The sequence below is a fragment of the Polyodon spathula genome, chromosome 30 (assembly GCF_017654505.1).
Source record: "Polyodon spathula isolate WHYD16114869_AA chromosome 30, ASM1765450v1, whole genome shotgun sequence".
In the NCBI taxonomy this organism is placed as follows: domain Eukaryota; kingdom Metazoa; phylum Chordata; class Actinopteri; order Acipenseriformes; family Polyodontidae; genus Polyodon; species Polyodon spathula.
In genome coordinates, this window is record NC_054563.1 from 801190 (window position 1) to 827650 (window position 26461).

General features: G+C 41.8%; 1 protein-coding gene across 2 annotated transcripts in view; it reads right to left on the reverse strand.

Moving 5' to 3' along the window:
* Positions 1-26461, reverse strand: part of mipepa (mitochondrial intermediate peptidase a) — a 44000-nt gene that overhangs the window by 15793 nt on the left and 1746 nt on the right. For both annotated transcript variants that reach the window (XM_041233119.1, XM_041233118.1), the window contains exons 3-16: positions 26203-26291; positions 25867-25953; positions 25103-25166; positions 24689-24871; positions 23499-23655; positions 23355-23403; positions 22372-22432; positions 21812-21864; positions 17228-17381; positions 15956-16033; positions 14967-15171; positions 14106-14215; positions 12233-12307; positions 10364-10483 (exon numbers count right to left, since the gene is read on the reverse strand). In XM_041233119.1, the coding sequence (XP_041089053.1) occupies positions 10364-10483; positions 12233-12307; positions 14106-14215; positions 14967-15171; positions 15956-16033; positions 17228-17381; positions 21812-21864; positions 22372-22432; positions 23355-23403; positions 23499-23655; positions 24689-24871; positions 25103-25166; positions 25867-25953; positions 26203-26291 (1485 nt within the window). The remainder of the gene's footprint in view (positions 1-10363; positions 10484-12232; positions 12308-14105; positions 14216-14966; positions 15172-15955; positions 16034-17227; positions 17382-21811; positions 21865-22371; positions 22433-23354; positions 23404-23498; positions 23656-24688; positions 24872-25102; positions 25167-25866; positions 25954-26202; positions 26292-26461) is intronic.

The window sequence follows — 26461 nt, forward strand, 5'->3', positions numbered from 1 at the left end:
CCTATAACGAACTAAATATACTGTTTCTGACTGAAAGTGTTTCTCAGCTATTCCGGTTATTTAAGCTGAGGTGTGTCTGCTGCTGTTTTACAGTCGAGGGCGTTTAGCAAACTGATCTGCTGCGGAAAATGTTAAACTGACTTTCTGAATGTGTTCTGCCAGGTGGTCTGGGGATTCCTTTGTGAGGAGTGAAACCCTCGGGTCTCTTCCACTGATCTGCTGCAGATAATGCTGCTGCTCACATCATGAAAAGCAACTGCGTGAAAACCGGCGTCTCTTAACAGCATGTGCACGCTGGTCTTTAGAAAGCAAGTAAAACAGGAGGTTTAGACGTATTTTAAAAATTTTAACAGTTGTGGGCTTTACATCTGCCACTGTTTAGATCAACGGAATACACCCCATTAAATATGAACAGACTGCATCAAGGGATTAGCAAATCCAGGAGATTATATATATATATATATATATATATATATATATATATATATATATATATATATATATATATATATATATATATATATATATATATATATGAAAAAAACAATTAACAAAAGTCTATAATGCATCTGACAACGACATGATTAATGAGAATCAAATTGGATGGCAAAATACTGTACCAAATTAACTTGTCAAAATGTTTCTTAGAAGTTCCACACCCCAAAAACTGAAAAGAATAAAAAGTTGGGACTATTCCACAGTAGATGCACCCAATTGTAGCTTCATTTTTAATTACAAGCATTACTGTTAAGATACACACTTGGTATTTTGGCTGCTTTCGGTCTGCACAGTACCATGACATTGTGGGTTCTGGTACAGGCATGTTAGCAGAATTTCATTAGCAGCAGGTCAGTGTGACTGAATTGTGCATTCAAACCATGACTATTTATAAGGCTTGAACAAAAACATCTTTGTAACATTGTTGGGAAGAAACTATTTACTAGCACTAAAACAAGAATGTATGTTTAGCATTGAACTACATGGTCCAAGCAGGAGAGGAACGCATTATGAGACCAAACTGTCTTTTCATTCTGGGGTCGTGTTACCAAAGCCAGTGTTGTGAATTTCAACAGAAAAGTTCAATAAACTGATTGTTACCGTGCTGTGCGCCAAATGTTATCCCTATTCGGTTCAAGTCCTTTGAGACAGTTTGGTGGATTTCTTCCATCTGATAAAGTCCTCGAGAATGCATTTTGAGATTCTTATTTTTAAGTAGACTTTCTTTGAAACCTGGCCCCATTAACTCTGCGCATTTCCTTCTCCAACAGGCTTCTATTCTATGATCTTCATCAACGTTTATTTTATTTTATAAAGAAAAACAAATCGAAATGCATTTCTCTCATGTTCCCCCCACCCCCCCGGGTAAATGCCCTTTCTAATAGTGTTTAAATAAACTCTGTACATTCAAAACTCCTGAACCTCTCACACTGAGCTTACAAAGCACTTCACCTTCCATTCATCTTAAACCACTTCCCAGCTGTGAGGAGGACCATGTAAACACACACTGCTGTTAAATGGAGAAATCCGACTGACAATCTGCTGGCGACTGAAACCACTGATATCGTTAATTTGCCTTTCACTAACGAGAAACACTTCACGGATCAAATTGGTTTTGTTCGTTAATGTGAACTCAACAGAACAATTCAGAAAGAAGAAAAACAAAAGAGATTCCACATTTCAGAATCCATTAGCAAAAGACACGGTTATGAAATACAATCCCGCAGCAAGCTGTTGATATAGAGAAGTGTTGTTTGGAAAAAAGGGCTATAAATCAGGCTCCTCTGACATGAAGTTTAGAGAAGGGCTGGAGAGTAAAGGAATGGATAAAGCAATGGGTCTTACCATGATAAGTCACATCTGGACTTCTCCACAGTTTAATGAGTTTAACAAAGGCAAACATTTCCTTTGCTTAACTTTGGCAGCCTAAGCAGCATGAAGTGCTGCATGATGAGTCCCACCTTCACACACTCAAGTGCAGCGATCTTGTTTTGAAATGCCTGGAGGCCCAGGCCAGCGCTGGACTCAGAGTCTTAGAGGTTAAGTGAGGGCTTTCTAAGCACCTCTTAAATCACCTGCAGCCACTGCACACAGAAAGACACCAGACAAGAGATGGGGGGGGGGGCAGAAGTCAAACACACCTTTGGGATAGAAAGAAAAAATGGGGGGCTCCTGAGTGGCGCATCCACTAAAGGCACTCTGTGTGGTGTGCAGGATACACCCTATAGCCTGGACATCGCCGGTTCGAGTCCAGGCTATTCCACTGCCGACAGTGGACGGGTGCTCCCAGAGGGTGCTGCACAATTGGCCGAGAGGGAGGGTATAGGTCGGCCAGGGTGCCCTCGGCTCACTGTGCACCAGCAACCCCTGTAGTCTGGCCAGGCACCTGCAGGCTTGCCTGTAAACTGCCCAGAGCTGTGTTGTCCTCTGAGAAGAAAGACAAAATAAGAGAAAGAAATCACCACTATCAATGCAGAAAGAAAGCATAAAAGACTTTTCAGTAAACAATCTAAAACCACCAGTGTCTCAATACGAATTGAAGCCAAACCTGTCACTTGAGAGGGCTTCTACCTGTGCGACGCCGACTACTCTACTCAGAACCTCGAGAGGGCTTCTACCTGTGCGACGCCGACTACTCTACTCAGAACCTCGAGAGGGCTTCTACCTGTGCGACGCCGACTACTCTACTCAGAACCTCGAGAGGGCTTCTACCTGTGCGACGCCGACTACTCTACTCAGAACCTCGAGAGGGCTTCTACCTGTGCGACGCCGACTACTCTACTCAGAACCTCGAGAGGGCTTCTACCTGTGCGACGCCGACTACTCTACTCAGAACCTCGAGAGGGCTTCTACCTGTGCGACGCCGACTACTCTACTCAGAAACAAGAGGGCTTCTACCTGCTTCTACCGCGACGCCGACTACTCTACTCAGAACCTCGAGAGGGCTTCTACCTGACTACTCTACTCAGCGACCGACTACTCTACTCAGAACCTCGAGAGGGCTTCTACCTGTGCGACGCCGACTACTCTACTCAGAACCTCGAGAGGGCTTCTACCTGTGCGACGCCGACTACTCTACTCAGAACCTCGAGAGGGCTTCTACCTGTGCGACGCCGACTACTCTACTCAGAACCTCGAGAGGGCTTCTACCTGCGCGACGCCGACTACTCTACTCAGAACCTCGAGAGGGCTTCTACCTGTGCGACGCCGACTACTCTACTCAGAACCTGATTAGCTGAAACAAGACGAAAGATTTCAAAATACTTTTAAAAAGACAACAATACACTAATGACGCACACACAAAGAGTTAAACATCGTGGGTTTGTCAGTCTTCCAATGACTTAATAAACAGCAGCAGTTAAATCAGCCACAGTTTAGATCAACTGAATAGAGCCTTTCGTTTTGATCATAAGCCAGAAGTTCAGAAGCAGAAACTATTTTCTCTCTTTTTTTAATTATTTGTGGTCTCAAATTACAGCTTAAGGCTTTTCTGACTTTCGTTGTTGGGAAATTGGCAAAAAAATGTCAAAAAAACTCTTTTTTTCCCCCCACAATTGCCTTAATTCGATCTCAAACACGCACCACTAAATACTTCAAACATGATCCTGGGGCTGTATGGTGATGGCACTCAAAATCTAAACTTTTGCCTTAAAAAAACTTGAAACAGGAGCCAGGCAAATAAGCTGTTTCTTGCAGATACACATACGAGCAGATCCAAAAACAGTGGAAGAAAAAAGAACAAGATTTCAACATGGTTAGCAGGTATCTGTGGGTGAGAGTGAGGACTACGCATATATGCAATGCTCCATACATACCACAGCAGGGTGTCCAATCACAGTCCTGGAGGGTCATTCCTCTCCAGCTTAACAGATTCAGCGATTTATTAATTCGTACAATTAAACATGTCAGAACAGGACCGGAACAAAGACCAGAAGTGGACGGGGCAGCTTTCAATAGCCGAGCACTATAGCAAAGAAACAAGGGTGATGTGGAAGCAGGGTGCTGTAGAGGGACCAGTTCTCAGGAAAAAAAAAAGATTTAAAACTGTGGAAACGCTTGGAAACAAAATTATTCCTCTCAATGGCTTTCTTCTCCATGTTAAATATAAAAAATAATAATAACAATTAGAGCCTATCACTGCGTCTGTTTCTCCTCTACATGTCCGAGTGTTCTGGCCACTCCTCTACGGGCTGCTTATACTTTTGATTTATTAGGAATCACTTCTGCATTTTTACCCCACAACAGGAACACTGAACAGACTGCGAGTCGTGATACATTTATGGCTTTGAACAGTGAAATAATATACTGACATGACACAGAGCAGAGTGCAAAGCTCACAGACAACCCGTCCAATGTTTGTAGAAAGCAATAATTCTGTCAGGTCACGTCATGTCATCCTGTTTCTCTTCCATTCCCATGGCTATTCCGCTAGCTGACAGCAGGAACGTTTATTTATTTTTTTGGTTTTAATATTACTTCCCTTGACTTTAATTCAACACTTTTCACTATATATCCAAGCATTTTGTTGGCCTTTTTTTTATAGCTTCCCCACCTTGTCTACATAAAGTCAACATAAACATCTTTTTCATAAAGATTCCGTCTTCAATTTCAGTATCTCCCATATGGTATTTATAATGGGCATTTTTATTGCCTGTGTGCAGTACCTTACACTTTTCTCTATTAAATGTCACTTGCCATGTGCCTGCCCAGCTCTGAATGCTGTCGAGATCACGTTGAATGACCTTTGCTGCTGCAACAGTGTTTGCCACTCCTCCTATTGTTGCGTTCCCTGCAAATTTAATAAGCTTGCTTACTATACCAGAATCACTCCACTCATCTAGCTTTTTTAATTAGAGAATGTCAGTCACTGCAAGACAGTCCTTTCATTCCCCTCTATCAGCCACAGGTAATTACAGCATGAGAAAGAAAAAAAATAGATTACTTTCATCTTGTGAAGAATTTTAATTCCTGCCCGACATGCTGCAGGGTCGGGGGGGGGGTGTTTTATTCGGAACGCCTGAAGGTCATGTGCAAGATCACGGCACATTTCATGCTTGTAAACACTGCAGACTTGAACCCAAAATACGGTTCGTTTACTGAAGCAAAGACAACAGACTAAACAGCAACAAAGTAATTAGATTAAACTAAGACAGCGGCACAAAGGTGACTGGCTTTCCTTCTATTCATTTTGAAGGCCTTGTGGGATTCATTACCTCAAAATCAAGAGAGCCACATTGTGGGTCTTAGTGAGCCGTCCCGGGCCTGCCCTGGTGCAAAGCACTACCGCTGTTTCTTCAGCTCTCTGCTATTTCATTTAGTGACTCGCTCCCACAGGAGGAGGAACACAGACTGAGAATCGGTACTTTTTGTAAATTAATTGTATGACCTTGCGAAGGTCACAAGCGACCCCTTCAATGTTTGTATAAAGTAATGATCCTGTCGATCATGTAGTGTGGATTCTGTTGCGTGCCTGCTGGTCCTGTGCAACCTCATGTACTTCAAAGCACTTCTTATCTGTAGCTGCCTCCCTGAGGAACCTCTGCATGTATATTTCCAAGAATAAATCACTTTGACTTTATCGTTCTTGTTATACGATCCGACTACATAATAATCTGAAGGCACATTAAAAGATTAAACAGTGGCTTTATTCATACTCAAATATTACTACATTTAGTGTCCCTTCTAAAAGTTTACCGCTGTGCCTTTGCAGTTTCCCCATGCTTTCCCCATGGTTATACTATGCATTTACCATAGTTTACCATGTCTAACATGCTTTACCATACCCTGTATATTATTTACAACACTTGCCAATGCTTTTCCATGCTTTCACTGTGCATTATTACACTTTGCTATGCCTTTACTCTGGAAACTTTTAGAAGGGTCCCCAATACTGCATATTGTTTTGATTTTGTTCTCCCTTTTCCAGGTTCTCTGATAACCATCACCCAGAACTATTACACACTCCTAAATTCAGAAATACTGTAATCGAACCCTAACAAGTTCAGTGACAAACATTTTGAGCACAAGTCCTTTCCGTGTCTTCGTATCCAGTCGAAACATTTGCTTGATTTTTTTTGAGGATGCAACATGGACAATGGATAACTGCAAAGCATATGACATGGTTTATTTAGATTCCCAGAAAGCTTTTGATAAAGTCCTGCATAAAAGATGAATTCTGCAACAAGTTCAGTGACAAACATTTTGAGCACAAGTCCTTTCCGTGTCTAACTATGTATAAAAACGTATCCAGTCGAAACATTTGCTTGATTTTTTTTTGAGGATGCAACATGGACAATGGATAACCATGTGGAAGAGCATATAGGGATGGTTTAGTTCTAGGATATTCCAGAAAGCTTTTGATTAAAGATCCTGCATAAAAGATTAATTCTCAAACTGAATGCATGATCTGGAGAGTTTTGAGGAGGTGTGGTGTATTAATGATGCATGATCTGGAGAGTTCTGAGGAGGTGTGGTGTATTAACGATGCATGTAGAAAAGGTGTGGAGTAAAGTGCATGATCTGGAGAGTTAGAGGAGGTGTGGTGTATTAACGATGCTCATTAAATCTGGAGAGTTCTGAGGAGGTGTGGTGTATTAACGATGCATGATCTGGAGAGTTCTGAGGAGGTGTGGTGTATTAACGATGCATGATCTAGAGTTCAGAGGAGGTGTGGTGTATTAACGATGCATGATCTGGAGAGTTCTGAGGAGGTGTGGTGTATTAACGATGCATGATCTAGAGTTCCGATGCTGATCTGGAGAGTTCTGAGGAGGTGTGGTGTATTAACGATGCATGATCTGGAGAGTTCTGAGGAGGTGTGGTGTATTAACGATGCATGATCTAGAGTTCTATTAACGATGCATGATCTGGAGAGTTCTGAGGAGGTGTGGTGTGTTAACGATGCATGATCTGGAGAGTTCTGAGGAGGTGTGGTGTGTTAACGATGCATGATCTGGAGAGTTCTGAGGAGGTGTGGTGTATTAACGATGCATGATCTGGAGAGGAGGTGTGGTGTATTAACGATGCATGATCTGGAGAGTTCTGAGGAGGTGTGGTGTATTAACGATGCATGATCTGGAGAGTTCTGAGGAGGTGTGGTGTATTAACGATGCATGATCTGGAGAGTTCTGAGGAGGTGTGGTGTATTAACGATGCATGATCTGGAGAGTTCTGAGGAGGTGTGGTGTATTAACGATGCATCTGGAGATCTGGAGAGTTCTGGAGAGGAGGTGTGGTGTATTAACGATGCATGATCTGGAGAGTTCTGAGGAGGTGTGGTGTATTAACGATGCATGATCTGGAGAGTTCTGAGGAGGTGTGGTGTATTAACGATGCATGATCTGGAGAGTTCTGAGGAGGTGTGGTGTATTAACGATGCATGATCTGGAGAGTTCTGAGGAGGTGTGGTGTATTAATGATGTTTTCACTGCGTGTCCCTCAGGCTCTGGCAGGCGGCTACATATTGAGCAGCCAGTGTGGCTGTGTGTCCCTCTCCCAGGAGGACAACCAGTTTTTCTGGATCTGTCATGTGTGGGAAATAGGAGAGGGAGGTTGTTATTTATTTTTTTAAAGAGTATGTCCCTTTTTTGGCAGTATTTACTACACTGTAGGAGAAAGGGCATTTCTGCCTTCTCTGGCCAGCCAGGATTTTTGTGCCGGCTGACTTCGATGGTCAGACTGTGGTTACTGAGGGTAAAGTTTCTTTTTAGGGCCCGATAGTAATCAAGTTTATTTTGGGATTTGGTTTCATTTTATCAGTGTTCCAAACAAGAGTTTTTGATTTGTTGTATAATTTGGTTGACTCTGATTGGCAGGGAGTTAGCAGTGCTGTCCTGAAGCTGGTTGGTGTTAGTGTGGATTGTTGTAGTGAGCTTCAGGGCCAGCTGGCTGAGGGCACTCTTTTCTGGGCTGAGCTCTTGGGTTTGAAGGGCTTTGTACTGGAGCGAGTCTGGATCACTTTTGCTCAGATGCATCCAGGATTTGAGTGATCTTTTCTGTATGGAGAGGAGTAGTGGTTTGGTGTTTTACGCTGGATCTGTAATATTGTTTTGCCGAATTCAGCATCTGTCTCTGTTTCCGTCTCTTGCACAGCTGCACTCGTGCATTAGAGCTGCTCTTCGTACTACTACAAAATGAACAGTGTCAGATATTTTTCCCAGGAGTCGTCTTTTCAAAGAATCCTCTTGCTTTATTATTTCAGCAGACAAAAAAAAAAGTAATCCTTTAAATGCGGCACTGCCTGGATACGATATAAAACCACCACTAAAAGAAAGTCTGGAATACCTTTACAGCACTTCCCGCGAGGGGTTTTATTCTTGTTCTACACCTGCAAACCGAGGGAACCGTGCAACAGCAACACACTTTCTCAAGTTCTTGTTATGATGTTTTGTTTTGTTTTTTCAATGCAAAAGATTCAGACAGGAATGTTTTTGGTAAACATTCATTAACCACAGAATGATATCAGGAGAATCCACCAGACCACCAACCTGGAGTAACAAAGAATAATGCTGGCATTCAAAGAACCGTCGAGACCTTTCATCAAACACACTGTCTGCTTGAAGCTTTCTGATAGCGATCTTGCCACCGTTTTCTTCAATTTCATGAAAAGAGGTTTTAGATAAAGGTGCCACTTATCAAAATCCCTGCACTCGCATCATTACACTTTTTATTTCAAATGCAAATAAAGTAAAATACGCCACCCTTGGATTATGTCGACATATCAGTCTATTATAAATGACATAATCAGCAACAGATCTTAACATGAACAATTTACAAACCTGTCTTTTTGTGGGTCTCATCTCATTACAGTAATTTTAATAAGCAAGTCGATTTGCCCTTGGTGGGGAAAAACACCAGCAGGGCGGCAGTATTTCGATCCCCTGCTGTACAGACCATAAAAATAGACTCAATAACTATTTTATATCTGGGCTCCCAGATTATTAGCTGCCAAAACAAAATTTGTCCTTATTCCTCACCTTCCTCATTTAGTTTATCAACCTTATTAATTGTGTATCTTTCATATCTCTCTAACCATCATCCCCCACAAAAAATCTACTTACTCTTATGAATGAAAAATACTTATTTTAACTCTCGTTAGCTTTTGTTATATTTGAATACTATACATGAGAACAGGACCATTTTTCTTTTTTCCATATATTCCTACACTACCTCAGACTGGGACCTAGGAGTCCCGTGAGGTTCCAGCGTGATTTCCGACGGCACATGTCAACACACGGTGCTATAATAAGGTCCCGCCAGGACGGAAAGGGTTAAAATAATACCATTTCAAAAATCCTGTTTTGATAGCATTTATTACTATCAGTGGAATCCAACCTGTCTTTCATGCTTCTTTAAAACACCCCCTCACCCTCAACTGCAACAGCGGCATTCAGTTTATACCCCAACAGGAAAGAAATCTAAAAAGATCACACATGTAACCCTGCCCAACTCCTGTGACTGCAGGAATCTCTATTATACTGCATTTCAAAGAGTAACGCGCCAATGAAGTGCCCAAGGTAAAAAGTGAATGAAGGCTGTTATTATTCACCTTGTTTGGGTCCTAGTCTCGGGATGTCAGCTTAATTCCAATAAGAACAGAACTTTCAATGCCAAGCTTCCTTCAAACGCCCTGTAACCCTGTATCCATCATGCCTAGCAGCAAAATGAGTATTGGATACATTTTTTTTAATATATATATATATATATATATATATTATATATATATATATATATATAAATATATATATGTTGAAGGGTTTATTAAGAAGCTGTCGTGTGTTGAGGACTTAGTGAGTGAAGAGGGCAGAAAGGGAAGGGCAGTCTGTTTTAAATAATGCGGTTATTTTGTAACCTGATAAAATCATTCTGAGCTTGTAACTTGGATACGCCCTATTCAGCCTCACATTTCACAGTTCCATGCACGGCTGAAAGAACACTCTCATCCTATGAACTCTACACTGCTATTTTTGAAAGTAACATGTTCATTATGAGTATTAAGATGTCCCTTAATACTACAATATCCTTCGAGACAGTCTTTAGGAGATAATAGGCTGGTGATCGGTTTCACTGACAAGCACAAGAACAGCAATACTCACCCAGCTCCTGGAAGCCTCCTCCGGTGTAAAAGGATGCCAATAAGTGTGCATGGACAACATGGCTCAGTAACCAATTCCAAACCCTCAGCACTCTCCTGAAAGATGCTTCTCCTGTCCCTTCTCCACTTAATCACCAAATGTCTCCCTGGTCCTGGTTTGCTCTTAAAGTATTGTTTAACTCTGCCAACTCTTTTGCTTGACATTATATATGTTTCAAAGTTAAATTGGGGGGGGGGTTGCTGACTAGAAATCAGAAACACTGCTGCACTCACTGTATTAGGAACAGACGGCAAGCCGTAAAATTGCGCCTGGGTTTCCTGAAGAATCTGAGTGGTTGATTTGCTTGGACGGGGTTGCCCGTGGTAGATCTGATCCAGGACTGCATAGAAAACCTAAGAAGAAGAGCAGAAGAGGTCATCAGTTACTGTACTTCTCATCAGCATCTCTCTCTCTCTGCTACTTATCGATTCTAAATCAATAAAGCTTGTTAAACGTTGAATTATACTTGCAGCCTGTCCAGTCTCCGTTCCAGTAGCCATGGTTTGTTGCATGCTGAATATGATAAACGGGTTTCTCTAAATGAGACGTTTCTCAATGGCAAAAAAGCTTTTTTTTTTTTTTTTTAAGCATAAAGGTTGATTTCACCCACGCTCTGCTTGAATTGAAAATGAAAGACCGTAAAAAAAACGGTAAATGCTTTGAAAAATAAACTATGCTAATCGCCGATTTGGCAAAAAAATAAAAATCGAATAGTAGCAATAGTATACACACACACACACACACACACACACACACACACACACACACACACACACACACACACACACACACACACTCTTACACACACACACATTTCTAATAATATGGATTTTTGAGGAAGGATTTTAATTACAAAAATCAACGTTCAAAATCGTATCCTTTTTCTCCCTGGAATTTTGAGTCGTGTCTTCTAATCTGCGGACGCAGAATGTTCAAGGAGTTGGAATGTTGCGAATGCTTTGTCCGTGAATTCTAAGTGTTCTAGTGAGGAAATGACCTAACAGCAATAGTAAGGTCAATCCACTACGACCGAGCGCTATGGTAATCGTGGGGGTGCCGAGGGCTTGCCGTGGATCACTGATCTGATGCAGGTGTGGTCTCTTTGTTCTCTGAGAGTCTGGATGGGAACTAAACTGAACTTAACTGACAACTCATTTTGGCTTGCTCTTTTCCCCTTTTGTACGAAACAACTGCGTAATACAGATGCCACCCGGGCACGCTGACAGTAGCAATGAGTAAGCACTGGATCGGGCTGCAGTTTCACCATTACAACTATTTACTTAACATCAAACACTTTCTGTTTCTTCCCTGTCGAAGTTTGTGATTTGAGTTAAAAAAGTGACAAACTGCACATCTGATCTGCACAACCAGGCAAGCAAGCAACATTAAAAGGCAGACTTACGACAGCTAAATCTACGATAGATCAGAGAACAAGATGAACACGGCACAACTCAATATAAACCTGAAACAAGAATGATGACACCTCTTTGGCTCAGGCAGGCAGCCCTCAGGCTGGGAGGGCAGAGGTTCACACAAAGAAGAACTCGATCGCTCAGTTTGCGTCTGTCTACATCTGTGTCTATGGTAACTATAGTGCCGATGGGGCCGTCCTTCGCATCAAATGGGAACAAATTATCAGCCCATTTCAGAAGCTGTGGGCTCCATGCAAACAAACCAAACTGTGCTTTTACTTCTCTATTGTGAACAAACATACAGTAAATGCATTAAATACTCCTACATTAGAGACTGGGTGGGGTCTTCGATGTGTTCAAGTACGCAAACCCTTACCACCTTCCATAAACATACAGTCTAAGGGACTGGCCGAAGGAATTCCACTGCATTTTGCAGACAAACAATGGCAGCTCAGTCCTCATTGTGAATATTTCCATGAAGGGAGGTGATCCGGGTTCTTTGATAAATTGAAGTAAGAACGACGTAAGTTTAACGGGTGGGAGTGAAACAGGGACTATGGGCAAGTGATGCTTTAGTTCTGCAGGCTGCAATGAATGGAACGAAAGGGGACCCAGTCCTTTCCAAAATGAATGGTTCACCTTTTTAAAAACTGAAGTTGCAGCTATTTTAATTGCATACAAGATTCTTACCTGGAGCTGAGTGTCGGCAGCAGCGCACACCTTCTTGGACTCGCATAAGCGAGAAACCATGCTTTTGGGAAGTGGCTGTAAAAACAACAAAATACAATTAATTTTAAATGATTTCTTAGTCACAGGATTGGTGGAACTGGGCAGAGGCAGGGAGTGAATTGACGTCCCGAAAGCACACCACAAGCACACCCTTAATCTCTATGCAAAAGAACCAGGCTGCATTCAGGACTACAGAGCTTCCGAACCTCATCTCTCTGCAATGGCAGCACATCACACAGCACTCAGCACTCAGTTGAAACAGGCTTGCCTGCATTCAGGACTATAGAGCTTCTGAACCTCATCTCTCTGCAATGGCAGCACATCACACAGCACTCAGTTGAAGCACAACTGATTCAGACCTGTGACTTCCAGCTCTTTGGCATGAAGACAAACAGGTTGGCTTTATTTTGCAGTTTTACAATTTAATTCAAGCAAACCTTTCTCTGTATGTTTACACTGGCCCAAATCTTCAAACATCTGCTGGGTTGAACTTTGCAGGAAATATCAAAAGGTGCAACTGAATCATTTCTTTACTGAGCTGCATTCTCTTGTCTTTGAGGATAAGGTTAATGACTGTGATCTTCCCTCAAATCAACCACATCTATACATAGCCTGCAGCTGGCATTATCATTACACTAACTTACCTAAATAATTATGAAGCAAACACTGTCAATTAAAGACAATTTCTTCTTTCCATTACACTGAAGTTCAGCTTGTATTATTTTACTTTGCTGCGGTCTCTTAAATCAGGACAGATTCTATTTAACCCCAAATTATACCCCCTCCCACAAACACGAAACAGACTGAGTGGGGGGTCCGCCAAACAAACATGCAATGCTCGCTTCACTGGCCTATGATATACACACAGAGAGGACATCAATAAAAGACATGCAGGGGAGCTGAATGACAAACAAAACAAAGCTCCACAGCTCCAGCGATGCATGACCGGGGACAAGGAAGACTGAGGGGCGATTGCTGCTGAGAATAAAGCAAATATTGGTATGTCAGCAAGATATTTCACAAAGCCTGATTCAAACGGAGTTCACGCCACAGAGGCCAGTGCCCCTGAAACAGTTTACACATCTGGGTACGAAGTCCCAAGCTGGAATGCTGCTTGTTTACTCCTGTGGCTTTAGCTTGTAGTAGAAGCCAGACAGGGTCGGCAACAGAGTCAAGCCAGGAAGGGTTACTGCGCCCCACTGAAAAGCAAAAGAAATGTGCATGGCTGGGAGTGTGTAATCATGACATAGCACACCACCCTGCCACTCACACACATTTGATCTGTATCATACCTTTGAAGGACCTGAAGAGAGATCAAACACATAGACCGGGTCAAACCGGCACATATCCAGTGTCGTACTGAAGAACCAGAGTGAATCAGAGAGACCACCACGTAGCGCACAATGGGCGAGCACTCACTCAGTTGTCACCCTGGTTAATAAGAAACTGCGCACGTACAAAAGAGTAATTGCTCTTCAGCAAAGCTTTTTATCAGGACCGAAGTTTCAACCTGCCTTTGTAATGGGACAGTTTAGCAGACACCCCAAGGCAGTAACGGCAGATAATCGCACGCTAAAGGCAAGACGAGATCCTCCAAGTTAGCTTGCATCGTGAATATGGACATATTTTATACAAAGCAGATACATGTTTTATTTTACTGTTTAATGCTGGGATCACAACCGGTGGTGCCAACTTTAGTAAACCATAAAAGCACCACTTAAAGGGGTGATCAATTACTGGGCTTTCATAATACACAGGACAAAGCAGCAGACTAATCAAGGCATTACACTTCACTTTAACAGTTATAATAGAAAGAGTTATTTGGCACGGATACCTGTCCTGTCTTATAGTGTCTTGCAAACTGATTCACCACCCGATAGTCACTTGCAAAATACTCCATCAGAATGGAAGGGACCTCCGCAAAGTCTGTGGGGCATCTGGTTCCTAATAAACAAGACAATAAATTATACATAACTGACTGAAAACATGGTTTATCATGGAACACAGCCAGCTGGACTCTCAAAACTGCTTGCTCCAAATGGTCACCAAGACAGAAATAAACAACTCCGATATTTCATTGTAAAGAGTGGTTAATCTGTGCTGAATAAACTGCGCTAATGATGATCTCTGTTAAATATACTTTCACACATTCACTACTGTATGAATAGCAAACAATAAAACACGTTGTAATGCAGCCAGGACCCCTTTTGTACAGCAGAATTACTACTTCATTGTAAACTACTGTATTATAAAGTGAATTACCCAATCTGCAGCGTGTGTGTGTGTGCGTGCGCATAAACAGGTCTATTTAAATACACACAAGCAAAGCATTGCTCTCTTTATAAAGTACAGTACAGTGCCAGAGTGACCAGGACACATAAGTGTATGTGATCTTAACTGGTTTTGTAACAAATGAACAGGTGCCCTTTTCATTTTAACACACCACACCAAGGATTATTACGCCATTGGACCATCAGTGTTTAAAGTTCAGGTCGAGATCTAAACACCCTAAATGTTTAGCTAAGAGACTGAGTGAGATAGGTTTGTCTGAAACCATTCTGATGTGGAACACAACTCCGGTCCTAAAGGTCAATTCCACACCTGGCTGGAATAAAGACCGATCTAGATCAATAGTTAAAAAAAAGTTTCTAGAAATGCCTGTGGGTGTCATAAACCTCTCTGGGTCTGCACTCACCTGTCACGTGTTGATACCGGGTCCTGCCCAGCATGGAATGCATGGCGTGCCCCATTTCATGGAAGAGGTTTTCCATCATGCCCGGGGTCAGCAGTGTGGGACAGTTCTTCGTCGGGTGAGGCAGACTCAGCATGAGGACCACCACGGGGAGCTGGTACTCCCCGTCCTCCTTCAATCGCCCTCCGCGAATCGTGAAATGGCAATCCTGGCGAGACATGAAATCAATGGAAAGAAAGAAGGACGTTCTGCTGCATTTTCCAAGTATCATTACAGGTTTCCTTTTAATGCTTTTGTTTACTTTTTAAAGGTACAAGGGACATGTGTGTGTCCCACAAATAGAAGCACAAGGCTAATGTTCTTATTTTAGCAATGAGCTGCCCGAAACAGGGTTTGAAAAGTACTGGCAGGTTGGATCTGGTCGTCCACACTGCCAGTTTCCTCCTCGCAATACTTGAGTAGCTCACAAATGTGTTTTACGAAGAAACTGTTTTGAACAACCCCACCAATTCCTGGTGTACCTTATGGGTTAACACACTTGGTTCCTGGTGTCTGCACTCATGCACAGACCACACTGAATTAAAAGACCTGTTATACATAGCAATTATTTTTGGACTAGTTTTCTATGCAGCGAAGAGTGATTGCACATGAAAACAGAATTAACTTTAGGAGCAAAAGGATGCAGAAGGGCATGTAGTTAAAACAAACACCAGAAAACACTACACCTTAGAACTTCACATGACAATCAGGCCAGCCTATTACCTTACACAACTGTACTTCTGAAGCCCCCACAAGTAAATGAGATAACTCTGCAGAAGAAAACAGCTGCTGAGCAGGTAAGCATCGCAGGGTATGAAAAGCTTTGCTGTTAAGCAGCTGTTAGTACGGAGGTAGTTCAAAGACACCACCCTGAGTTACCACTATTGCTAGCTGATGAGAAGTGGGAATGCGTGGACGAAAGCGAAGAATGGGATTGTTTAGATTAGCAGTACCTGGTGAGGTTTGTCAAGCCTGTGGAAGAAGTCACAGTAGATGTACCCCAGCAATCCTTCGGATTCATGGACGACAGCCTGGAAAGGAATGCAAGCAGATCTTACACAAGCAAGACCCTCTCAGCGGTGCAGCTGCAGGATTCACACAATGTACTGCAGATTAGGCTGTCTTAAATGACGGGTTAATACTGTGAAAGCACACACAATAAAAATGCAGGATGCCACTGGGCAAAATTTGCATCAGACCTGCTACTGTTTCCAAATGGTAGAGTATGAAAAGCAAGTGTGGTTTCCCAACGGAAAAGAAGGGTTTGTCGGAGGAATGCTTCTACAGTGCCTTACTGTATTTCTGCCAAGCTAGGGAATGTCTTTGTTCAGCACAACGTTACGGAGCGAGTCCGTGCTTTGGGATTGGGATGTCCTTTGGTTAAAGTCTTACTGTAAACACCATTGTCTTTGTAATTGGTGGCTTGTCATATTGCACAAAAAAAAAAAAAAATGCAGACAGTCATAGATCAAACTAATCAGGCAGACAATTGCTTTCTTGTGAAATGCAAGGTAGGTGAAACCCCTTTTGCCCGAGGAGTGTAATTTCCAGCAGCAGTAAGTGATGCTCAATACGCCGGCTACATGTTTGCATTCAGTATTTTTGGTTGGTTTGTTTTAAATCTTTAATGCTGATGGAAATTTTAATATCACGATGTGGTAGCTGGAATTAAAACTAGTCTACTTGCACAAAAGCTTTGGTTTTGTTTGAATTAATAATTGATTACAGTGCTTCAAAGCAGGGTTTACTGAAATAAAATTCATATCCGCAGGGTTATAACCAGCAACTGCAGCCCGAATCCTCCCCAAAACACCCCTGCTTTGCTCTCTTGCAAAGTTGTGCGTGTGCCTGGTGTCTTTACCAAAGTGCAGTGCTACACTGCACAAGTTAAATCTATATTTCCAGTGATTTCAATAAGATTCCCATTGCATTGCACTTCAAGTAGATGGTTTTTACTGTGTTTTTTTACATCTGCATCTTCATATTAACACACATTCACCTTGGTAACCTCATCGAGGAACAAGGCTCCTTTCCATGGACACTTGTGTACAAGAACGAGGCCATGAGGCACTTCAGTTCCCAAAGTTCAGGACTGGAATGCAATGAGAGACACAGCAGTGAAGCGCTGCTCATGCCAACACTAATGCCCATTCAGGCAGCTCAAGTGCCACATGTTTAGGACTCCTGCCAGGATAACGAAGCAGAAACCCAGACTCCGTGCTCACCAGCTTCCGAACATCCTCACACCACACCTCCCCTCTCTCAGGCTGCTCGGCTTGGAAAGACACACCCAGGAGCTGGCTGAACAGCATGTTCAATCCTTCCATACAGGCACCCAGCGAGAAGAAGGGGCTGTACAGGCTGGGTTCAATGTTATACCTGGGGAACAAACAACAGGGCAATTACTGATGCAAGGCACACCCAAACCATACTACTGTCACGAATGCATGGCAAACACATTCACGTTACCCAACTAAATAGAAATATGAAAATCTACATATAAACATCCAATTAAACCACTCCATGTGGCTTGAATTATAGTGGGCATCATGCATTACTGTAACCAAATACATCATGATATATTAATAGATAGTGTGTGTGTGTATATATATATATATATATATATATATATATATATATATATTATATAGTATTTTTAAACCAAGCCACATTCATGCACAGATGGCTGCTGTTTTTAGTGTGTGTGTTTTTTTTTCTAAAGTCTGAATTCACACACTATTGTTTATCGTTCTGGCATCTCGCTCATATGATTAAAAAGGTCTTATTTTCTTTTTGACTCAAGGCTGTTGAGCTCTGAGTGAAACACAAACCAAAAAAAAAAAAAAAAAAAGTAATTTTCTTCCCCTTTCAGCCTGCCATTAAGACGAGACCCCTGTGCCTCTAATTAGAGCCCTGGCACAATTGAAAGGGAAGGTTTACAAATGTTGCTGAGATCACTCCTGCCCCCTCAGCTTTGAGGGTTTCTGAGCTCAAGGAAGCCTTTATAATAACTCAGCCGCTGTCACTAAGAGGGTGAGCAATTTAAAACCAGGCCTCAGGGCAGAACAGGGCTCATACACTTGAGGGTTTAATCCCGCTGAGACAGATTTGCATACCCAAGCCCTTGCAATCCACATGACTCCCCATATTGTCTGTGTGTATACGAAGCTGCTGTACGTGTCGAGCTGGAAATAAGACTCCCGTTGTATAGCAGTTTGATCCATTCTTGGTTTTACTATGGGTTTAATATAGCTTGTTACCTATATACTGAAGCTCATATTAAAACCTAGTAGGTAACTCCCCAGCGACAGCTTTAAATACAAAACTAGAGCCATTAATATCATTGCTCACTTTGACCAGGCATGCACCCTACAGAAACACGTGCACTTGACATGTCATTGACAGGCTCCTCCATTAATCCGCAGAGTCGGATTCTCTTAATATTGCAACCACGTTTCCTCACAAATTGTATAAGCCGTTCTCTGCCTATATCGCTTGATAAAATAATTGTGCTCCACACTTATCTGGCACCTCTTACAAGCCCAGATGCTTTCACTATCTGTTCAGTTCTAGTTGCCTGCCACAGACATTTATGTAATGTAGGCTAGATATCAGTGTCTTTATATCAGTAAGCACAAGCACCATCTAGTGCACAGCCAGTGAACTGCCAGGAAAACAAAAAGAAACTTGTTTGCAAAGTGGCTCATCACTAGATGGCGCTGTATCTGGAGTTAATGAGAAATCAGCAAATAATTCTGCAAATAAAGAATTTCACAGAGATTGTTACTACTTGTTATATTCATTCTTTTATAAAACATATTCTCTATGCAGAAAACCCAGAATTCATTAGGAAAAACAGGCACTCCAAAAGAGTTTTCCGATTGTCCTGAACTGGGAAATGCTTTCCACATGCTGGTTGGGAATTTGGCAGCGTCATGCCTGCAGATGGGACACCATGGAGATAAGCAGGCGAGGGCTGACAAAGGCTTGGCTTTGGGTTTCTAAAAATGTGGAAAACCAAGCAGCGGGATTCTGCATCCCAGTGTGATGCCCTCCTTTTCCCACCGTTAGAAAAAAACGCAATCCCCAAAAGTGCCCAAGCTATTAACATAACAAATAATGTAATCGCAAGCAAAGCCATTGAGAGACGGCTCCCCTCGCTTTTGATGAAAAACAGGGCTGTGCTCAGTTCCATTAGGCCAGTTCACCAAATGTGAAACACACTGCTGTTTTCACTGAACTGTACTCAATGAAGTCCGAGTCTGCAATAAAGAGTCTCCCATTTTTGGCACTTGCTCCCGATAGACTGGCCGAGAGGAAAAGCAGCTTGTTAATGATATCTGTAGAGAGCGAAGCTCCAGTCATTTCCACTGCAAAGCTGCGTGTGTGTCCAGGGTCCTTTACCAAAGCCCAGTGATACACAGCACAGGCTGCACCTACATCGCCAGGGTTTTTAATAAGACTCCCATTGCACAGCGGCTCGAGACACATCACAGGTTTGTGTGTTATAATGTGCACTTTAACATCTACAGAGCAATTGAAGACAGAGCTATATCTTACGTGTGTATAATTCTCTAGGGCTTGCATCGCTATTTACCAGGTTATCCGATATCCTTTTTCAACCACTGGGTCAGTTTCTGGAAAGACTCCTAAAAGCTCCATTTCTGCAATGGTTTTGAAATATGGCCATTCAGAGTGTGCAACTCTAATTCATGCCCCCTCTGAAACTGTGATTATTGACTGTACTAACTAGTAGTTGTGAGGAGAGATTTGCAGTTCCATTTCGAAAACTACCGAATTTCATAAATTCAAAAATGAGGAGTCTTTTTAGAAGCAGGCCTCCATATTAGAAACAGACATTAGAAAGTATATCTGGTAAAAATAAAATAAAAAATAAAAAATCTGCTTTAAAGTACGAGGCAAGGGGGCCTATGATCTGATCCTACCAGGACTAAACAAAGTAGCCTTTTTCAAGGATGAAAGCAAATGACGTTATCTAATGTACATACTTTAAACCATAAAAGGACATCATTAAATACTTTTAAGAAAAACACACAGTAGATTCTCAAATGTTGTAAAACCATTTCAGCTTTTAAAGTCCAGATGCCGTGAAAAAGAGGAATCCTGTGTAACCAAGCTTATAAATCATTGTACAGAAATAATATACATCTATATTTTTTGTTTCAAAGTGGGGCTCACACACCTGAGAATGTGTGGCGTAACTCAGTTATTCAGCGCCTCTAAAGACTCATTACCCCATTTTTATTTCAGGACCCCGAGGAGACAAATCCACTCTAGTTACCACATCACCCCGCTGGTCACAGCTGGAACATTCCTCTGCAATGATTGATGTGGAAAACCCCAGCAAAACGTGAGGAGTTCCAAAAATATATACATATATCATCAGCATGCAATTACTGCTTTATTGTCTACACAGTAAATACACTTTGAAGAAGCAAAAGTACTATCAAAAAGTACATTTCTTGTAGATGTTCTTCTTATGCCTGAGGTCATACAAGTCAATTTAAATAAGACCACTTTATTTATCTCTTTATTTAAATTTTTTTTTTTTTTACAAACGGCAGACAAGATCTGAAGTGAGTGCTGCTCTTCTAGGAACACATTTCTCTTTGAAAAAGCACTCGAAGTGAATGCTATGAACTGATTCCAAGTGCTCTCTGGAGCTGAACAAACCCTTTGATTAAGTGTATTATCCAATAAGAGATGCACACATTACAGAAGAACCCGTCCCAACTGCAGAAACGTGGTGAAGGAGAAAATGCATTAGAGCTGCACCAAGCGATTCTCACACCTTGACACTTGGCTCGCCTCCACTGCAACGATGTGCAGCCGAATCCCAGGGAAAGGGCCGCAGTGTATGGTGGGATAATCCACCATTGCAGTTGAAACACATGATGAAACAGCTGCTTGAATCTGTGCAGATTGCTGCTCTCCACAACATCACTGTGAATCACCCGGATCAACCCGCACTGGGTGTCTGTGGAGCACAGTGCGAGTAATCGGTTCGTGCAGCTCTCACAGACAGTAAACACCAGCAGTGCAAACATCATTTAAACAACTAAGAGCTCACACACATTACAAAGAGTTACAGTTACAGTTCAAAAAACATATATTAATATATATATATATATATATATATATTATATATATATATATATATATATATATATATTCATTTCACAGTGCAATTTCAACGCAGTCCCTTAAGATACCAGAGAAAATGTTATTCTATTCCATTCTGTACATTGTGATATTATTGGAAAGTGCCACAAAGATGCCCTGCCTGTGTTACAAAGAGAGTTAATAATGTTCTTATTACCTTATAAAGCTATCTTGAAAATATCACAGTTGGGGTTTTTTTCTGAACAATTACCCGTATAGAGCAGTACACTTTAGCAGTACAGAACCCAATTTTCAAAGGGGGGATATTATGTCCCCAAAGCTAAAGCAGCCTTTGTACACGTAACCAAACAAATGGTATCAGAAGCAGTTCTCAAGGTTATCTTTCTTTATGTACCGAATGCACACCCTACCTGCACACTGCAAGAATTAAACGGATACAGAGAAAACAAACTGTGCTTTTACACTGAAACATCTCCCTTGCCTCTGCTGTGCTGTGGTTTGCTCGTCTGTTTCAACTGAAGGAGTTAGCAGCAAAATATTCAGTTTCCAATCGATTTCTTGCACGAAAGAAAGGGTTGTAATACTGATCTCTGGTACAGCTTGTAGCATGAAGATTTTTTTTATCTAAAAAAATCCCAAATAAAGGTGAACCAGACTTCCCTTACCTCTCGGCACGCAGGACTCCACTGTAGTATGGATGATCCCAAGGCATCAGTTCCTGCAGAAGAAACACACAACAACATGCAAGTCCATTGATTTCATTAATCAAAACAGGCTTTAAAAAGCATTGCTTAACAAAACACTCCTTAAAACAGTCCTTCAAGTTCTGTGAAAGGGGCCCGCATTCTGCCAAAACATGTTGAAAATTCACTCAATGGGAGCTTTGCAAGACAAACTGGAGAAGCTAACTATAGTTTAACTGAAGGGAGGTGGGGCAGTGAAATTGTTTAGGAAGCAATGATGTCCTAGTTGATTTAAGACCAGTGACAAAACTATGGAAACAGCTGTCTCGGGTGGCTCAAGGTGTGATGTGCTGGGCGAGTCATGCAGACAGGGGAGTGCAGGTTTGCATCCTGGCTGTGCCAAGTTTCTGATCTTCGCTGAGGGTTCCACAGCGTGCATCGAATATACGTAACTACAGTATAATGTTTTCTGCTATAAAGAGTTCCCACGCTGTTTCTGAAAGCAATTGTACATTGCACTGTGCAGCACTTCACATACTTACTGCATTTTCTGGATTCAATTTCATCTTCATGTCCCTCATCATGCCGAAGTCCTTCGCTGCTCTGTAGAAAGGGAGCACAGCCTGCGTTTAATAAGCCCTACGTGAGTATATCGCATGCTGTTTATTGTGGCCCAGGCTTGAAAAATTACATATCTGTACAACTATAAAAAAAAATATATTAAATTGTTGATAGTTGACAATATGCCCTTCATGGAAAATATGAATTTGATTCTACTGTTTTCCACACCACTGTACCTGCATGGCTTGTCTTTAAGAGAAGACACACTGGTGTATAAGTGTCTGTTAGAACAGTACAAGCTGAAAAAGGCCCGTGTTATTACAATACAATACAGTTTGCTTGTACATAGCGCTCTTCACAGAGCATACCAGGGCGCTTTGCAATAAAAACTCAAAAAAAGTCACTGGTCAATCAAGCTCAGAAATAAGCCAGTGCAAACAAAACAAAAACAATTCTATTTGATTTAAAAGACTCGACTGTGCCAGTGTTCCTGATCTGACTTGGGAAAGAGTTCCAAAGGCTGGGAGCAGAGCAACTAAAGACCAACGTTCCTGATTGTACACTTCTAGGAACAGTGCAGCCTTCGCTGATCACCAGGTGCGACTCGGAGCATAAGGGACCAACAGCTCCTGTAAATAAAGGCCCCAAACCATGAAGGCCCTTATAAGTAGTAAGTAGCATTGATGTATAAATAGATGTGTTTTAATTTAACACCTGCCAACAAATACATCTTAAAGGCAGTTACTCTGAACATACAAGTACCAGCATACCCATAACTACTATTACTATTATGATGATGATGAATTGACAGTAAAATGAGTTAGTATCATATGAATGCAGGGAAGTATTATGGAATATGAGTACAATACAACTAAATACATTAGTGGGAGTTAACAATAATTATATGTATTTTTTTTTTAAACCCACAAGAAGTCAATTTTGTGAAAATGCTACCGATACATACCTGTCCGTAAGCTTTTCAGACAGCAATTCAAGAAACTCCATTACAGTCTCTACAGGCAAACCAAGGAAAGAGAAGGATGTAACAGGAGCGCACAGAGCGGTTCAGCACATGCTTGCAGTAGAGGCTGGCTGGGTTGTTCTTTACCTGGGGTTTTGGCCATGGTTCCCTGCAAGGCTCTGTGTGCAAAGGAGCGATACCCCACCAGCTGTGCCAGCTCATTCCTGCATCTCAGCAGCTCGTCTAGGCAGCTCAGCTGCTCCGGGTTCGGGTACAGGAAGATCTTGTAAGCAGCTTCCCGCACCTACAGACACATTGGAAACAGCTGTAAAGAAACAGCACCATCTACTGTTTGAATGAAACATCAGCCACTGAAAACTATCAGAAAGGGAACGGGGAGGTGGGCATCATTTTACTTTCTTGGTGATACAATGAAAGTTTGCAGAAATGTAATTGTTTATTTAGTCGGTTTATAACCGCTAGATGACCAGTATGTTAATTCTTATATGGTTCTGTCAACATTTATTGACAACATTTGTGCACATGAAATCAAACTGTAACTGAAAATCTTAGGAAATTCTCACACCCAGAGGTTTTCATGCAGGATATAAAATGACAGATCTTGACGTGTTCTAATATATTTGCACACAACTGCATGTAGGTTCGCTGGATGAGGAAGGATTGCAAATTTGTTACAATGTGTTACACAGAAGCATGTCCCTTCCTTTACTGTAGGTTTACAACAATATTCGTTAAAAGTTTGTAATATTAAACAGGTGGATTGCTTTAAGCTTTAAAATCTTTAACAGTTAAAAAGTATCAAAATGCACAACGCTCCAGACTGTATTAAGTGAAAGAAAAAAATAACAGCTTTATTGACAAAAAAAGATGTTGTTTTATTAATGCACCATTATTAAATTTTTAGTATATAACTTTTTATTTTATTTCATGCATCACTCTACACTGAATAAAACACAAACACAACCATCAGCCTTACATACGCATTCCACTCCATTTTCAAACAAGCACATTCTGACCATTTGGAATACATGTGCTCCACCTAGTGGTAAATAATGGTAAGCAGCACCTTCGGGAATACAGTATTTTACAAGAGACTGTTCACATTGTTGTATATCATTTGGATATGAATATGAATAATAATAGAGTCTGTTGTTTGTGTTGGTTTGAGGAACTGTTGACCTTGTGCTGAAGAAGAGACAGTGCTGAAGAAGAGACAGCAGAGATGTGCTGTTTGAATGAACAACGCCCCACCTAACCCTTCCCAGCTGCTCCTCTTTCCAGTAGAGAGCTCTATGAACCCGTTGTGATCTACATACCAAGTCGTCCGGCGTGTCTGCGTGCAGCCCGCCGATCTGTATGTAGTTTCCATCGAGGGCGAAGCAGTGGTGTATGTGATCTGGTAAAGCTTTTTTATCAATTCTGTTGAGGAGGTGAGAGCCCACCAGAAACTCATTATTTAGATCTAAGAGTTTAACATTCAGGTTGACTGCCCTTTTGCGCTGTGATAAAAGAAAGACAGAAAGAAAGTAAGAAAGTGTCAGGATTCATGCCTTGCAGCACCTGGTGTCGTGCATTCTCTAGGCTGTGTGGATAGACTGGCCTGCACATATTTAAGGACAGCCTGCACCATCATCACTGGACAAATCTGTACATTCAAAATTTAAGCATCACTGCATTGCATTTTTCATCCTGCTACTGCGATTTCAGAAGACGATCACTCTCATGATTACCTTGTCTTTGTCCAGATGAATTCCACTGATCTCAAAATCAAACATAAAAAGCTCAGCCACCCTCCTGTAAATATAAAGCCACAGGGTTTTAAACACAGGCGGATATATTAAACACTGTGAATAATATTGTCACATTACTGACCCCTAATGCCCCTGAGACTCATGACATGCCTAAATAATATGACATCACTGAAACCACGTGATTGCCATTCACTCCCTAAACACTGCACTGTGTGACTGAGTGCAGTGTGGGAACAGCGGCCCTGTACAGTTTGTATTCAGGCTCCTCCTTGGGCTCGGTACGAGGTGGGGTTGGTGGAAGTAACTGCAGGTCACTGGTCACTGGCCATTACTCATCCAGGCAGCACAGCTGAACCGGGTTCGGATCACTTTAATGGGTTGGATTAGATTATTAGCTACACCTGGTGTGGGGCTGTTGGAAAACAGCACATGGAGCCTCCCTGTCCTGGCATTGTGCTCGAACGCTGGTATTGCAGGGATAGAAACAAGACTCCTGCTGCATAGCAGTTTCCTGGTTTTACTGCAAGTTTAATCTGCTAATGACTCGATATAACATCTCTAACCTACACCCTCCCTAAAATAGTACATTTGAAGAATAGAAAGAATTTCACAAAGTGAAAATGTGATATTGTTAATCAAAATGGATTAAAAATAAGTAAATACATAAAAACTTAAAGTCCTTGAACCTGTCCCTGAACAGGTCCCCAAATGTCTCACTGTGGTGTCGTGGTAAATATTGTTACCTTGTTTCTGGGTCCAAGGAATCCATGACACCTTTGTTGTCCAGCAGGTCCTTCAGACTCTTAAAGAGGTCTACATTAGTGTTCAGCCTTAAAAACAAAACAAACACATACATCAGTGTGGTGGACAAGCATTTGAAAAACCTGTTAGCTCTATCCCTCCCAGAGACGGCAGTAACCCTGTAGCAGTGACCTACATCCCCTCAGCCACGGCTGCAAAGCATCAAGAACAAGACAATCACCATCATTCATTCTTAGTCAGACAGACAGACAGCCTCCAACTAGCCCCAGACAGATTCTAATACACTCAACAGCTAAAGATAACAGCTCAAAGCTTACTTCTCCACCGCGGTGCCGATCGCTATGCAGGTTTTCTCCGCTGCTTCTCGGAATGCAGGGTCTGGGTGTGCCACTTTAACAAAATCTGCCTGTGGGACAAATAATGAATCAATCAAACCCTACCACAGTATACCATGCCATGAATCAAACCCTACCACAGTATACCATGCCATGAATCAAACCCTACCACAGTATACCATGCCATGAATCAAACCCTACCACAGTATACCATGCCATGAATCAAACCCTACCACAGTAT